General features: G+C 43.6%; 1 protein-coding gene across 1 annotated transcript in view; it reads right to left on the bottom strand.

Annotated features, from left to right (window-relative positions):
* Window positions 1-17,455, bottom strand: part of LOC311426607 (netrin receptor DCC-like) — a gene marked incomplete at its 3' end in the record, with an annotated part of 357,717 nt that overhangs the window by 209,919 nt on the left and 130,343 nt on the right. The window contains exon 3 of the mRNA XM_084503074.1: window positions 8,841-9,125. Within this exon, the coding sequence (XP_084359200.1) occupies window positions 8,841-9,125 (285 nt within the window). The remainder of the gene's footprint in view (window positions 1-8,840; window positions 9,126-17,455) is intronic.

Below are 17,455 nucleotides of genomic sequence, written 5' to 3' on the forward strand. Positions count from 1 at the left end.
CTATTAGAAAGGACGGAAAAATGAGTAAGATTTTAAGATTAAATGGTCATTAAATCTTTTCTCTTCTACAGCACAGGCCACGGACTTACACCCAGCCTGAGCTCAGAAGTACATTTGAATAAAGTGCGTTCTTCGAGAGGGCATCCAGCCTTGATTATCGAGATATCCAAGTTCTCGTTATGCCCTTCTCCAGCTGATTAAAGAGCACTTAGTATATTCTCCCTGACAAGGCACTCAGAGCCCATAATCAAGCCCACACAATCAGCCAGATATGGGCCAGCTTCAGCGAAGGACAAAGTACTCCGCTGGAGTCATTGACTTCATTCCAGCCACAATTTCATCTCTGATGCACGATTGCATTGTTCATGGCCTGAACCCAACACCACGATGCCCCCATCACCAGGGACGTGCCAGGACACCTCTTGGTCGTCTTCTTACAAAGCTGCTCTCGCTACGCTCCAAAAACTGTTAGTGAAGCACTTGATTCATCTTCTTCACCCCAATCTGCAAAACTGCTTCACCATTTGGTTTTGGTTCGTTGTTGCTGTTTTGAAACCCAAAGGCTTTCTCCTATGTTGGTCCCGCTCCCCAGAACCCAATTTCCAGATCAGGGCATCACAAAGACCTGCTCCCAGCCTGCAGGGAGCCCATCTCGTTGCCGGCATTTAATCCTGTTGATTTTAACATATTTCTACACGTTAGTGTTTAAAACTGAACAGATCTACCTAAAACTAATTACGAAGCAGTGAGCTGGAAGAACTTATTTCCCCGAAAACCACGCGTAAACCTCTCGTTTCCTATATAGCATTTTTCCTGAGTACACAATGAGGAGTAACGAGGTGCCACCACATATCCACATTTTCCATGCTCGTTAAATTGGTGACATAGTTGAAATTTGGAACTACAAATAGGATTTGCAAATGTGTGTGTGATTTTGATTATCCCCATTACCCTGATAGCGGAGCCTAATGCACTATTTGGAAAGAAAAAAACACTCATCTTCACAAAGCCTTGTTAGGGTAAGTCGTTTTATCTCCTTTTTATAGATGGTTAATGAAGTAATTGAAATGTTTTGTGATGCAACTGCAGACCTATGTGCATTCAGCAACATGGAAAGGTCCTGAATTAATTTTTTTTCCTCTTTGTGTCAAAGGCATGGCTTCTGTTACACTGTCAGCATTAGTCCTTCACTGATCACTCCCAACAAAACCTCAGATTTGTGCCAATAGGCAGTGATAAGGGTTGAGGATGTATTTATTCTCACACCAAACCGGTCTAAAGTAAACGGATCTCCCATGCAACTCATTTCCATCTTCTAAGAAAAATGAAATTGCAAGGAACTCACTTGGATTCAGCTCTGCAGATAGAGCTGTCCAGCACACGAGGAGAAAAAGACATTTATATCGCAGTATTTTAGCTATGCAGTGTATTAAAAAAGTACTTCCATAAAAAACGTTGCATATTGTTGTACAGCATCTGACTCTGCGAAGCTATTTGGTGCTACGAGGGCATTTGTAAATATTCTGTTGACAAAAATCTCCCATCGTGTCGTACCCACGCAATTTTTCCGAGTGAATTTGGATAATATTGGACTGGGCCAGTTGGATTTTTATGTTTATTGCAGCAGTTTTGATATTGCAAATGGCCGAAGTGAGCTGCCTTTAATGTGACACTGATGTGACGGAAGAACTCTAAGTGTTCGTAGTCGCATTGCTAAATTCGATTAAACCAGATAAAGATTTAGACCAACTAAAACCCAATTTTGCTCTCTGCTGTCAGCGAAGAAAGGCCGGCGAAATTCCCCGACCCGATCTCCCCGTCATGCCTAGAGGCTGAACACTTAATCCCGATGAGAAAGCAAGGGTTATGGGCGAGCAGTGTTAGAGAAATCTGTCATTAACGTGATACCGATCTCTCAATATACAGAATGCATTAAAATGTATAACCAGAATGCAGCCACTACTTGGAGATTTTGCTTTTTTTTTATTTTTTTGCCTCCACCTCCCAACCCCCTCTCGCATTTCCCCGCTCCATCCTTTCTGCCCTCCCCAAGCAAGGCAAATCTGGCTCGGAAGAGCTGTAGGATGCGATGCAACCAAGAAAATATAAGAAATAAGGACGCAAAGATTGTAACATCAGCGCTGCCGTGCATCAGGGTGTGAAGACATTCTTCTTACTGAAGGAACTTCAAAATACATTAACTAAAGCGCAAGGAGAAATGTGCCAAGTCGCTGCTGGAACACAAGACCGTATATCAGGGGTCCTGTTCGCAGCTTTAACGATGACTTCTTGCGCGACGCTCCCTTTGCTCAACCATAATGAAGACAAAAATATTTACAGCCCTTTCCTTGTTCCTAGGTAAAAGGATAACGTAAGATTTATTACTCTGGGAGTAGACAGGGGACTCAGGTGTTGTGTATTTACAAGACAAAAGCAGGAAGCTTTCTCTCTCGCCATTAAAGTTTTAGAGTCCAAATTGAAGCAGAAGGAAGTACTCCACAACTGCACGAGCAGAGCTGAGACAAAAAAAAAAAAAAAGAAAGGACACATTTACACTTTTGTTATCAGCTGAGCAACACAACTTTGGCCGACATTGCTTTAGAGCTCCATCATCCTCGAGAAGCAAAGACGTGAGCAATTAAAAAGCAGTGGTTTGATCCCAGTAGATAAACGAATTCAGAGAGGAACCTAATAAGATTTTAGAAGTGACCCTCTGAATATTAGGAATGTAACTCAAGAGGAGAGCCAGCCTCTCTCCCAGCAGCATTTCACCCATTTCTGCTGGAAACCCGAGATGAACCTCCAAGACATTCAACTTGATTTCCTAGAGAAGAGGCACAGCAGAAATCCCCCCAGAACTCATGGCAATGCAAATCACCAACAAAAAAGTGATGTTTTTCATTGGTTTTCGTACCCTGATATAGACTAACTTTAATTGCATTGACCATTATTTTGTCTCTCAAAGATGACGGGCTGATGGTCCATCAGCCACTCCATGATTTATTTGTTTTCAGTATCGCTCGCTCCCTTCGTTTTCTCCTAGGCCTCGGGAATCTTCAGTATTCAAAATTTACGGTCAACAATTAATGATCCAGAGAATCTCCCTGCTCCCTCGGGAGCTACTTTTTATCTGGATACAGCGACCTAAAGATATCTGAGGCACAAGCTTTAAGACCCACCAGACAGTCCTGGAATAAAAACCAACTTTTGGCATTTTTAAACATAAGGAATATTTTTGACTAACCAATGCCGTAAGTACAAACATTTTTCCAAACCTGGTTTAGAAAAAAAAAAAAAAAAAAAAAAAACTTTCCTACCTTGCAGGTACAAGTATTGAAGCAAGTTCCACCTCTTCCACCCATTTATAATGAACTCATAACAATATTTTTTGGTTATATTTGAAGAACATTTGTACCCTGAGCATTCCTAATTCAATATCTTTCCCATCTCCCATTCCTTCAACTCTCCAAAAACCCTATTTTTTAGATCATAGTTACTGTTATCAGGTTATTTGCTCCAGTGTTTAGGTGTTTTGAATTTTTTTGTAACCACGCTGCTGGGGGTGTGAATAGGGCTTTAATCAAAACTGCCTTTTGCTTCATGTGTTTTAGGAAAATCCTGAATAAACGCTAAATACACCCACAATAACCATACAAATTATTCCACTTGAATTCCCTCTGCCTGCTAATTTAACTCCTGCACGGGGGGAACAATTTTGGTTTAAAAGAGAGCTTGACAAAAGGCAGTGGCTATTAAAGATTTGTCTGTGTTTCACTGGCAAATTAGGCTAATGGCCGGAGAAGAAAGCAAAGTGTTTCGTGCAATTAAATACAACAAGCTGGAAGTTCATAAAATGACAAAACCCCTAAATCGCCTCCAAAGGTATGAATCACTACCTCTGATGATGGAGATGTATAACAGGTATAGTCGCTAATGGTTTATTAGCATTAATCAATTTCCTGTATTAAAAACAATCTCGTGTCACTACGCAGTATAAAAAATCTTAGCAAAGGCTGTTCCAGCGCTAAAAGGGGAATTCTGTGTTTGGGTTCCTTCGTGGACTGTTTTTAGAGCAGAATTTTTGGTAAATTTAGGTAAATTAGTGAACTACCTTGTTCTTGGCTGCGTACCAAGCTTGCAAGCCAACTTGTGGCCCACTAGTTAACAGTATCAGCACCCTCAATCTAGTTTAATGCCATTAATTGTATACCAAAAATCTTCCAGTAACACCTTATGCCTCCAAATACGTCCAGAAACACATTACAAAATATTCTTCAGACCCCTTATTCAACTCTAAATTTATGCTTCAAGCATCACAAGCACTAAAACCGATCCCACTTCGAACGATCACTGAAATCTGCATGTTTTTAATAAATAAAGCCACTATTCTGGTAGCTAGCCTAGGAACGATGAGCAGACGACACTTCTTGAGTAGATATTATTGTTTTGGTGACTGCACTGATCTGGAGATCGGCTTCTAAGAGGGTACACACTGACTGTAACTGTCTCCATCTGCTTGCTCTTTTTTTCTTCTAACTAGGGAAGTTGCTCTAACGTGGGAAATTTGACATTTGGATGCTTTTGGTAATAAAAATAAGCAGAGTAATCGCAACAGTGCTAAGTGAGGCGGCACGGGCTGGTGCAGGTGGGATATGGATATGCTCAGCATTCAAAGGGCTCTCTCCTAACAACAGGAAAATGAACCCTTCATCAGCCACGATACCAATCGAGCAGCACAAGCGATGCCCACACCTGGTCCACAGCTCAGGGCGAGGCACCTGATCCATTTGTTCCTTGGTCTGAAAGCAGGAGAAGCAGCTACCAGCATCCAGCCTGCCCAGCTGCTGAGCACACACCAAGTTTTACCATCAATTCCTGCTCTCAACCCTTATCACAAGCTCTCTTGAAGCAAATCCAACCTTGATTTAAATGCAGCTGATGGGAAATCCATCACGTACTTAAGCAAAACCAGTAATAGCTGCTGGAATTAAGTGTTTGACTTCCTTACGCTTGCAAGAATATAGTTGCTGGTTTCCAGTCATTAGTTATTTATATGGCTTGTAAAAAACAGCAGGTTAAAGAGCCCTTTTCACCCCAAATATGTACTTACAGATTGCAATAACAGCAATTCTATAAAGATGTCCTGGACAAAGTACAAATTTCCCACGTGTTTACCAAAAGGCAGGCTATGGAAAATAAATACCATAATTCTTTCCTGAACTATTATTAATCAGCACTCACTCCCTCAGCTGCTGCCTCGAGCGGGAAGCTCTTATTTAGGTGGTATTCACGTAGCAGAAATCCTTCCCAAAGCAGCCTGGGCTCTAACAGAGGCTTTACACACTGGCATGCCCATAAATGAGTGTGCAAATACACGTGGTGTGAATTCAGGGCAAGGCATTTATGCAGGAAACGAGCACTGGACAACATAAGGATGAAAATGGTTAGATTAAAAAAAAAATAAAATCCATACATTGAGTATTTTATTTGGCCACATCTCCTGGAAATCTGTTTTCATCGAAAGAATAAACAGTGTTAAGCGTTAGCTGCTGAGGTTACGTGTAAATACGGGAAAGGATTGACTTAGGCAATTATTGGCAGTTAGAGAGCGTACGGCCAGACAGCCTGGGTATGAATGAGAAAAATCTTGATTTTTGCACAGCCTCAAGGTACTGTAGAAGAAACCGAGGCTTTGACAAAATTGCGTGCTTGAATTTAAGCAGACCGTCCTCAAAATTAAAGCTAAAAGCTATCAAACAATGGAATTTAGCGTACCCCACTCCTCTCCTTTCCCATCTGGACGTTTACTAAATAGGAAGTCCCCAGCTACGACGCCTCCTGCATGTATGTGACTACCCAAATTTAAGCTAAGAGAGTGTTACAAGACCAACCTCTCCTTCCTAATTCCGTCTCGAGACCTTGAGGGATCCATTTCAATCCGTCCTCATTGCTTCTCTACCCTTCTCTCCTCAGAAGCACAACGGTGAGGAAGGAGCTCCAGCAACCCAACTCAATTTGCATTAAAAACGAAGGAATTACACGATATTGTTATTGTTATCTTGCACTGCAGCTTAGCAGACAAGCTCAGAGAGAGAGAAGGAACGTCCCCGCCAGACAATAGCACGGTGGCAGATTGCTTTGATGGCTCCTGATAAGCGCAGGATTATTATTTATAAATAGAGAACAACTGGCTTTCAGGCACCAAACTGCTCAACTTCTCCTTTTCAAACATCATTTGTATTTCTGAAGTGTACAGACCTCCCAAAGAAACTTGCTAATTAATTTACAGAAGCAAGGAATTTGGCTATAATTTAATTCCTTAGCCCTGCTTTGTATAAGATCTTTTGCTTTTTTTTTTTTTTTTGCCTTTTTTTTTTTGGTACAGTACTATTGTTCCCTCTAAATTAATTAGGTAAGCGTGTGCGGTTATTTGAATGCGTGCTTCCTCATTTTTTCCAGTACTTGCTGAAACTTTCCACTTGGGACTAAGCTTTTCAATCTCAAAGAAAAGAAAGCTTCTGTAAAAAAAGGTGAAAACATGCATTTGAAATGAATGTGATTCTCCGAGCAGCATTACCTTGTGCCAGGATCCCAGTGGGACCATTCCTACCTGCAGGCATCCCTTTCTTTTTGTTTTCTGTCCCCATCCTGTTGAGGAGCAGCTGGGTGGGATGCCAGCAGCCAGCCAAGCCTAACCACCACAAGCTACTTCTCTTTGGTAGCAGAGGTTGAAGGCTTTATCACTCTTTAGTTTACAAGGGGAAAGAAACAACAGGCTTGAGTCAGGTAAGGTGAATTTTAATCCTTCTCCTGCCCCCAGGAGAGCAGTAATCCCTTCATCTGAACATTTTGTTTTGCTAACCTCTATCACATCGCATGACAAATGTTTCTACCACGAGGAAGTCCGGCTATTTCCAGACCCACCACAACGTCAAATCAAATCCTTAAGCCACAGGCACTCCAACTGAAAAGAAAAAAAAAAAAAAAAAAGAAAGAAAAAGATTGCTTTCATGTCTATCCCTCGTTTTCTCTTCCATTTCGTTTGGAAGGTGTAAAGAAGATCATAAATTATTTGCCAGGATCGCAGCCAGTTTTGCCACACGTCCTTGCAGAGGTGCTGTGTTTTCACAGCATCTCTCATCTCTGATCTTGCGATCACAGATCATAACCACCAGCAGAGGAGAAGGCACATTTTAAAAATACAGAGAGGGGATGTACTACCTAAGCCTTTTTCTTTTGCTACCTTGCCTTTTGAAAGAAAGTTTTGTTGTTGTTGTTTTTGCGCTAAGCAGGGGAAAAAAAAAACACTGCCTTCACTAATTACAGAAGAGGAAAGCTGCAGCTGAAGATAGATTTCTGCCAACGAGTGAAAACAGGAGAGGCTGAATTAGCAGCAAAGTATCAGAGAGCTCTGAACCATCAAAGCGTGCACACGAGAACCAAATTCCCAAGAGGCTCAATAAGATCTGAATTTTTTGTTTCAGGAACACCACTCATTTCTTATAAGAGCTGCTGTCTGTTCCCATTATCCTGAAATGAGGCCTTGTGCTGCTTGCCCTAAGCCAAAGTCTGACGGACTCCACTGGCTCCTTGTTAGATATTTTCCTCATTATTTGCTCCAGTGTTTTTCTGCTATAAAATTCAAACGTGCTGGGAAGAGACAAACGAATGTGAATTCCCCCTCTCCCCTCCCCAGGCAGCGTGAGAGGCCATTTAGCCTCTCAGAAAGTTAACAGCCAGAGCTGTGAAAAGGAAGAAGCACCGACCCATCCACAAATGATCAGGAATACAGACGGATGGCAAAATAACACTCTGAAGCTGAGACAGCTGAAAGAACTCTTCCAGCTTTTCTGTGACACACAAAGCTCTCTGGCAGTCTTAATTTCAGCCAAGAAAACTGGAGAAATAAGATTCACGGGCAGGGAACTTAATTGACGTTAATGACTGCAGAAGTAGTGATGCCTCAGTGCTGCCCCATACGTAGGGAACAGCGCACGGCTCTGAGGCTCATGGTGATCCTGGAAGCATTTTGACTTTTCTGCCACCTCTCATTTAGTGAGAACTATTTAGGGAGAAATTATGCAAGCCGTTTGCTCAGGAGAAGCATCTCAAACAATTTCTGAAAATGCAGCATCCCTGCCCGATTTCATTAGCGGTTACACATTAGCAGGCAGATCTAGAAAGGAAGGAGATTTTGAAGGAATGCCTTCTTCAGACCGCTCTTTTGACGCCCAGTTCTTGGTGAAATACTGCAGTGGTAACCATCCCATTTAACTGATGGATTCATTAGATGGAACAGCAAGGTGCTGCTCACTTGGCTGAGTTTATAACACTGGCTGACACAGTTAAACTGTGTCAGCTCCCAAACTGCAGTCTGTGAAGCTTGGCAGATCTTATCAGGGCTGAAGTATCCAAGTAACCCGGCTTTGAGCAGGTAAATCTGGCAGCTAGTCCCGACAGATTGCTTTTCTAGTCACTGGAGAAAGAGGACCTCTTCCAGTGAGTATTTGGGGACAATAACTTTTGGGTAATCTGTGAGGTAGGAATTACTTGTCTGTATTAACCGTATAAAAAGACCAGCTTCATATACATCTAAATGAGGTACATGAAGTTAGGAAATGTGAATATTTCCCTACAGTGTCAGCTCCTTACCTTTGCATCAGGCTGCTTCTAACGGGCTCCAAACTCTTCCATGTAATGAAGAACATGGAAGCTTATAGAAGGAATTAGAAATTGGGATAAATCAGCCTAGCTGCCCCCGGAGGAGTGACTGCAGCTTGAGAACCAAAGGACATAATCAGACAAGTGAAAAAAGCGATGTAAAAGTGTGCAGCTCTTACCTGACAACACTCTGACTTCTGCATCATTCCCGGTCCTTGAACTGGCTGGGTTTTTCGCCAGGCACCTATAGATCCCACTGTCCCCAGGCTGAATCCTGCTGATTTGTAAAGCTCCAGAGGGCAAGACGGCCACCCGTGCGTCGGCCGGGCTCAGGAATAAATCCTCCTGGTTTCGCTGCCAGTGCACCACAGGCATGGGCTCCCCGACGACTTCGCACTTGAGCAGGATCGTGTCTCCCGCAAAAGCCGTGACCGATTCCGTCTGGGAAAGGAACCTCAGCGGTCCTGCAAACACAAGCAAAAGAAGCAGTTAGATAGCTGCTGAAAATAGAAGTCCTTTGCTGTTTCCATGTCGATTTGGATTCTGGTAACATTCCAGACTTCAAAATAAAAATAAAAATAAAAAATTGTGATGTTCTGAAAACTACTCGGAGATTGCTGTAATGGCTGGGTGACTAACACCTTCCTTTGTAAATTATACTCATTAACGGCAAAGAAAAGATGTGTTAAAGAGCAACAAATTGCATCTGTTACTAACAAACCCACTCAGGAACAACTTGAAGGAAGTACAGACACTATCGTGCAACACAAACCTCTCAGAAAAGCATTCAAAGGAGGGCACAACTGAACCTACACGGGGTTAGAAAAATGTTGCAGTCTCATCTTTCTGCATTTCTCCTTGCCCTTCCCTCTGAAGAAGAGGAAAAATGATCTGAAATTTCTTCTCTTGAAGAAATCCTTTAGGTCACAGTCAAATACTTCAAAGAGGGAAGGGCCTGTGTCTGCTTTCCTAAGAAACGTTTTTGTCTTACAAGGGGAAGAGAGCAGAGCTAGGAGCTTTAATTGCCTAACTCCCAAACACCCCAGCCTTAATCCTGTAGAAACATGATGGCCACATCCTTCACGTGCTATAGAGGGGAAAAAAAAAAAAAAAAAAAAAAACAACAGGACACAGACTGCAAGATATAAAGCACCAGTGAGAGGCAACCCCAAGGCCAGGCCAGCGTGAGGCCTAAAGTGCAGGCGCCGCTATGGGAATTTGGCCTAGTAAATGCAGGCCCTTGGAGAAGTATGCACAAACATACATTTGAAGGAAGAGAAAACTTAAAACAAGACACTCAAAGCAACTGAAAAATATAGAGGAAACGAGCATCTTTCAGATTATGAAGGCTTTCACAAGGTGTTTGTCCAAAGGCGCTGTTAAACTAAGGAAGCAGAGGAGGAAGGACCTGAGTTTCCTGACACGAAATTGGCACTCGGGCATTCAAAGGCATTATACTAGGGAATAACAGCACAAGGAAAGACCAGGAGCTTCATTTCGTGGTTCAGACACCCGTCTTGGGGTCCCCCACCAGGTCTCAGTGCTCCCATCCCACAGAGCACCCCCAAGGCTGCCACATCTCAACATGGGCACAGTGCTCCCAGGAGCTGAGGCAGGGGGATTCCCCACAAACAGGTTCAGGAAAGGTTTCCTGAGGGATTTCTACACATAACCAGGAGCCTACATTGCTTCTTTACTGTGTGGTGGTGCTCCCAAATAGCTGTGTGTATTCAGGGATAACTGTGGTGGGAGCTGGACCTGCCCTTGGTAGCCCCACTGATCCCCATCTGCGCAAGCTCTGCCACCCTTGTGCACGTCCCCATGTCAGCAAAAATGCTGCTCCCCACCTGGCCACAAGCACCGATACACACACAAGAGCCTTACACCCCCAGCAGAGCTGATATAATCTAGAAAAACGCAAACATTCAACGCTTTCGGCATTTTACCTGAAAAAAGTTGGAAGAGACAGTGTGAACAGCGAGGGAAGACTGTTGAAAACTACAGATTTTCCAGGAGGAAAAACATCTAAATTTAATGGTGTACTGTAAAAACTAGGACTAAAACAGTTGCCATAATAGAGGAACCCCCCTACATCCTGCCCCAGAAATCCATGCAATAATCCCAACAGCTTTTCAGGCAAGGAAAACAACAGCATTACTTCTAGCACAGACAGACCAACTCCTCACATGGATTCGTGGTGTAACTTTTTATTTCTCTCTTTTTATTTCTCTCTAGCAGTGTTCCCAGCAGTCCCAAACCTGCCGTGCCCCTGCACGTTGCCCTGTCGCTGCACCATCTCCCGTTCTGCGGTGTCACAACATCTCCACGTTTTAAAAATTCATAACATCTGTGCATAGCAAATCAGGATGTCACCAAAACCTTCTTGCTGTGTCTCAAAGAAAAGCACCAGCCACCTTTTTTTCCGTGTTTACGTTCAGGACTCATTCATCTCTTTGCAGGACCACAGCATACAAGACCTTAAAATCATCTCTGGGTCTTCGCAGGTCTCCTGGCTGGTGCTGATTCATTCTCAGACTGTTTTTGAAGCTACGCAGATGTTTGGGTTGTTGGGAGCTGGCTCGGGGGAACAGAGCAGCAAATCCCTTCTGAGAAAGTCACTTTCCGAGACAGGCTCCGGAATTAAACATCACAGATTCACGGGGATGCTTCGCTCTTGTAGCCAAAGGGTCGCAGATGCACCTCGCCGCATTACACCCAAACCTACTTAAGAAACCTAATTGAAAGCAGCACCCAGCTCTGATTTACCATGCAATCTGGTTGGCAGCTTATCAGGATCCCCATCTTTCCTTACAGAAGACCCAATTATTAAGCAATTAAAGTTCATTTAATAAAAAGGCTTATCATTTGGGGGACAGACCTCAGGCTCTGGTGCATGTTTAGCTATTAAATATTCAGCAATTTAATAGCACTCAGCACAATCCCCCAGAGAAGAACTGCTTTAAATGCTTTGTTTGTTTCAAATTAAAGTCTGCAAGGTTACTTAACATCAAGACAAGACCTTTTTTCACTTTCAATTCGCACAATAGCTGAAGGGCAGGAAACCAAGGTAATGAAAAAGAGCGATTTCCTTCTGCTTGCTTCAGAAAACGCGAGAGAGAAAGCACGGGTGAGGGAATCTAGAAATGTAAATATTTTAGGAACTGCTAATTCATTCTTCCACAGGCTGGTTTCCAAAGGAAGGAAAAAAAAAAAAAAAAAAAAAGAAAAGAAAAGAAAAGAAAAAGCTGCTACGCTTTTGTTACTCAATGTCCTCTCGTATTTGCTAGCTCCAATTTACAATTCTAAAAAGTTTTGCAGGGTGATGTTCAGCAGAAGCAATAAAACAAGGTGTAGACGCTTCACTAAATAACCTAAGTAGAAATGTGGTCTGGTTTGTTTGCAGAAGCACACACTAAATAAATGGCTCCCCTTTGTATAGAAGCAGCATAACCCAAACTGATGGAGAGCTGGGCGCCCAGATTCACAATTTGGAAGATGCAATTTGGAAGAATCCCCCTTGCATTCATCTGCTTGGGTAACCCAGGGGAATTACCAGCCAGGGGGAATTACCTAAATGAGGTGACTCGGTTAGTTTGTAGGTATGAATACCCAGATGGGATTAATTAAGAGCTCACGGCCACTGCGAACAAGGCAGGAGGATTATTATTTTATTATTTCTAATATAAGTCAGCATACTGACTATGCAGAGCATATTTAGAAGCTGGATAAACCCAGGATGCACAGCTGAGCTGAAGCCTGGACCTCAAACATACCTCTGCAGAAGCCATAGAGAGACAAGGATTTATTTTAAACACAATCAGCCTAATGTTTTTCCCGAGGCCTGCTGTAAAGGTGCACTCCATTTATAATTTGTCTGTTTGTGCATGCCCACACCTCCTCCATCCTACTCGAGCTGCAGACTGATGCTGCAGCAGCCCCTTCCTTCCCTGTTTGGCTGCCCAGTATCGATCACTGCTAAGCTTTCAGTCCTCAGATACTTACGTATGCCTAACTCCTAGCGCGCTGTCAAATTTCATGTATACCACCCAACAACTTCAGCTAATTTTGAGGTAACTAGCGCAATTACTTCACCCGGTAATGTTATTTGAAAGCTAGACATCTCTCAGCTATTTGGAGTGCAACAGGATTGTTAAATCAAAGCGAGTATGCCTCAGTGAATATAACGTCAATGTCGGCAAAATGAGTTTTGATTGTGATTTATGACACGCGTGCAGGATTGCCTTGATTTCTTACGACCGTGGAGACTCGCGTAAGCAGAGCTAACTAGAAGTTAACGTGGCTGTTGGAAAGTAAATGAATTATAGGTAATGACAGTATAGGCAGAAGGGTCAGCACCACACAACAACCGATAAAACTGTTCCAGCAAGAAATATTCAAAGGGCGTACCACGAAAAGCGATTATAAGTAGCTAAGAAGGATCAGAGAAGCAGAACACCGCAGCATCCTCGGAAACAAACCCCCTGCTGCCCTAATTTGCTCCCTGACCCCATGTTATTCCTGCAGAAAGGCAGCAGAAACCCGCTCACGAGGGCTGTCACAGCCCCGTGGAGATGCCCTGATGCAGACAAGGAGCTGACTCTTAAGATGCACATTAAAAGACTGCGAGGTAGCAGAGCCACAGAAACTGGCAACCCACTTATAAAATGGGGCAGCTTCTGAATGAAAAAAAATAAATCTTTAGGCTTTTTAGCCACTTCTGAAAACGCTACAGTCATTGACTTACATACATCCCCGCAGCCCTCCTGGGAGCAGGATAATTTAGTTGATCTCGGATAGCAGCATAGCTCTGCAGAGAAACTCTCTGCTGGGTCAACTTATTAAAAAAAAAAGTCAAGGAAACAAGGCAGAGGTTTTAGAACTGACTTTAAGCATAATAGCGATACATATGTAAACATTATAAATTAAATAATTACCTAATGTCGTGGTTTAACCCGACCGGCAGCTAAACACCACGCAGCCGTTCGCTCACCCTCCCCCCTCCCTCTCTGGGACGGGGGAGAGAAATGGAAAGTGAAGCCCGTGAGTTGAGATAAAGACAGTTTAATAAGACAGGAAAAAAAAAATAACAAAATAATAATAACAATAATAATAATGATGATACAATGGTGATAATACGAAAGTAATAATAGTATGTACAAACAAGTGATGCACAATGCAATTGCTCACCACCCGCTGACCGATGCCCAGCCTAACCCCGAGCAGTCCGGCCCCCTCCCCCCGGCTAGCCACCCCTATATATTGTTTAGCATGACGTCAGATGGTATGGAATACCCCTTTGGCTAGTTTGGGTCACCTGTCCTGGGTCTGTCCCCTCCCAGCTCTTACTGCACCCCCCAGCCTGCCCGTTGGCAGGACAGAGCAAAGGCTGAGATGTCCTTGGCTTAGTATAAGCACTGCTCTGCAACAATTAAAGCATCGGGGTGTTATCAGCACTCTTCTCATTCTAAGCCAAAACACAGCATTCCACCAGCTACTAGGAAGAAAATTAATTCTGTGCTAACTGAAACCAGGACACCTAAAAATGTAATAATTTGGTAATATTACCTGTAAATAACCATGTAGTGCATAGATATAAGAGAATTTAGGGGAGAGCTTGAACTCAAAGACTTAAACCGTGTTGCAACCCTGATGCTATTTAGCCACGGGTCTCCTAGCATCCTCCCTTTCTGAGGAGCTTTTAATCCTGGTGGTTTCGTGTTATATCACATCCCTATTAGTGCCAAGAGAGCCTCCACGTCTCCTCTTAAACCACATGGACAGCAAAGTCGGAAGCCACCTCTTCCTCCATCAGCCCTACCCTCACATAGACACCTTCATATAGGTGCTGATGAACTCCAAGAGCAGATGAGAGAAACCACAAATCTTAGCTTCTGAACATCCCACGAGCAAAGGAAGAAAATTTCACCTTCCCCAACATGGAGGCGCATCAGAGCTCTCCTCCAGCACCGCAATTTTCTCCTAGAGTACAGCCCATTAAGAATATTGCAGCCCCGATTCTTGGCAGCAGCCTAAATCCACCAAGAAAAGCGAGCTGGAGGGAGATGAAGCCAGGATCTGCCCTTTGATGCCTCTTCCCCATCACAGAAAATAAATGAACTTATTATTCGGCAAAAAGACTTCTCCCTAACCCACGTTACCGATGTCAGATCAGATTATCAAACCTGCAAGAGTTTTAAAATCTAATTTACTTGGCACCTTTTATGCCGGATTGCTTGCTGCCTCCGCTCAGCATAACGCACGGAAACAATCTATTTTTGCCGTCCACATATTTACGCTGTAGGGGGTTTTCATCAAGGATTCGACGCCTCGATGGTCGGTTCTTCTTCATCTTTCTGCAGGTCTCTCTTTCGACTCCAAGCACCAGAACAAATCCGTTGTGTCTGCATGCCTCGCACGTGCAGGGTATATTCGCAACAACCAACATTTCCATTTTAACCGAATCGTTAAAGTGCGACCCTCAGGATTGCTTTTCTCTTCGTTCCGCGGATTTGTCAGCATTTTCGGAGTTTGCGAGAGCAAAACTTGGCGTTCTTCAAGATCACTGCTCAAAATGATGACCTTCGGCTAGCTAAAGGCAAAACGTGGACCTGCACACGTCCAGCTCCTTAAGGCAGCTCCCCACTCATTGAGTTGGATCCGATTCATCTCAAGAATTCCTATAAAACACAGCCAGACTCAGACTTTTGGCTGATTTCTCCAAGAGATTTGGGGGAAGCCATAGTAGCTATTTGAAGCTGTTCGTATTTATGAACAAGTTGCCACGATAGAAAATCTCTGGGAGTCTAACTCCCAGTCATTCCCAGCAGTGAAATACACCTTCATGGGCAAAAGATACACCACCCTAAATTTGTATATCCTCCCCCGACAAGCCCACAGACTGCTCTGCCCTGCTAATACCGAAATCAGAGGGTGTAAATCTCCTCGTCTTCCTGCCGGCGCTCGTGGCCTGCAGCCAGCCAGCAGAGCAGGCTTCCAGCCAACCGCCTAGAAAAAATCATCAAATTTGCTCCTCAAACAGGAAACAAGCAGGAAGAAAATAGCTCTTTTTTTATTGCTGAAGGATCTTATAAAGGGGCCGTATTTCAAAATCTCTAATTAAAACGATAAAAAAAAAAAAAGAAGGAGGCTCTCGTTTGCGTGCCGCGCATGGGGAATTTGATGGCGTTAGCATCACCCTGGCCATTATATTTAAGAGCTGGTGCCTGGCTTCCAAAAACCACTGCAGAGCAGGATGAGGAAGCTCTGGCTGGACCAGCAACCCCTTGGTGTTACAGTCTCTAAACATAACGTGAAATTTTTGGGAGATGCCTCTTTAAAGACCACCACGAGCATCTCTACGGCACAAACCCTACCCACCACGTCTGAATCCAGCCATCTGCTCTGAGCTGCAGCTTCAGGAAACCTCTGAAGCCTGATGTAACAAGAGCAGTGGTTTGGTCTTCCATGATAGCCGCAGATGTTTCTGATGTGACAGACCAGATCTGACATACCAAAGGTCAAGCTGTTCGGAGAGCAGGGAGAGGACTGCTACCATGAATAACAGATTCTGTCTAGGCAGCAGAGAAAATGTTGATATATGTTCCCTTCTCTCCCTTAATTCAGCTCAGGGACGGACTTATCCCTGTGTTTTGGAAAAACAGACCATATATGAATTACTACTAACGCAATCCACAGCAAAAAGCTTTTCCTCTGTTCCCCTCTCCACCAACTATCCATGGAAGATCGCATCAATTTCAACGCCTCAGCCCAGCTGTTTAATGGCTCGGGGTCCTGCTGTCTGCTTAAAGATCAATTAAAACTCCCAATTGTCAAGCAAAACTCCTTCTTGACAGCCTTTCAGCCCATTTGTGCTGAAGACCAAACTTTCTCAAGGACTTCCAGGAGTCTGAATAGAAAGATTTTGGCTCCTCAAGCTTGGGCTGGGAGCCTCCTACATCATTACCGAAGGTGAGGCCAACAGGACATTCAACTCAAAGCCACAGGACGTGAAGAAGCTCAACCCTTAATAGGTTTCCCTTTTATAGTAGGTTTGGCTTTTTTTGTAATTGCTTTTTTTTTTTTTTTTTTAATTTGTCCTTTAAGACAAATTGCAACAGCATATAACCCGTATTCGGAAAAGCATCGCACATTACAGAGCTGAGTGCTTTGGAGGCAGATTGTTATTTTACCATTAGAGGAAGCGATATTTCTGTAAAATAATCAATTCCTCATATGCCCGTGGCATTTATTTATGGGACATCTATTTACATGCACTTCCACACTTCAGGATTCAGCCCCCACCCTCTTTCCCAAGTCATTAACTAGCAAAATTATTAACACCCCTACCCCCGAGAAACCGGTGACTTCTTTGGGAAGGAAACTAAAACCAGCCGGTAATTCGGGCCTGGCAGATTTACTAATTTATCTCGGGGCCAGCGAGGCATTTGAACCACGTGGCACCTTTTTACGAGACAAATTTGGTAAAAGCATGTCCAAGGCCAGCCCTGAAATACTGCGCAATAAATGAATTAACTGAGCACGGCGGCTGTTAAAGCGCATTTCTACGCAGGCAGCAGCAAACACTGACTCGAGAAATGCAGCCCCAATCGACGTTTTATTGAACATTAGCAGGCAACCCTAAATCACCAGCCGTAGCAGGGTAGAAGCAACCATTTAGCAGCAGTGGTGTTTGTGAGCGAGCAATTCCCGGGGGCCTCGGTGGCTGTTGCAGCTCGGTCGTTCCCGTTATTACGCGCAAACGCCTGCACGATTATTACAATGCACATTATTTGCC

The sequence above is a fragment of the Aythya ferina genome (genome assembly GCF_964211825.1).
Source record: "Aythya ferina genome assembly, chromosome: Z".
Taxonomy (NCBI): domain Eukaryota; kingdom Metazoa; phylum Chordata; class Aves; order Anseriformes; family Anatidae; genus Aythya; species Aythya ferina.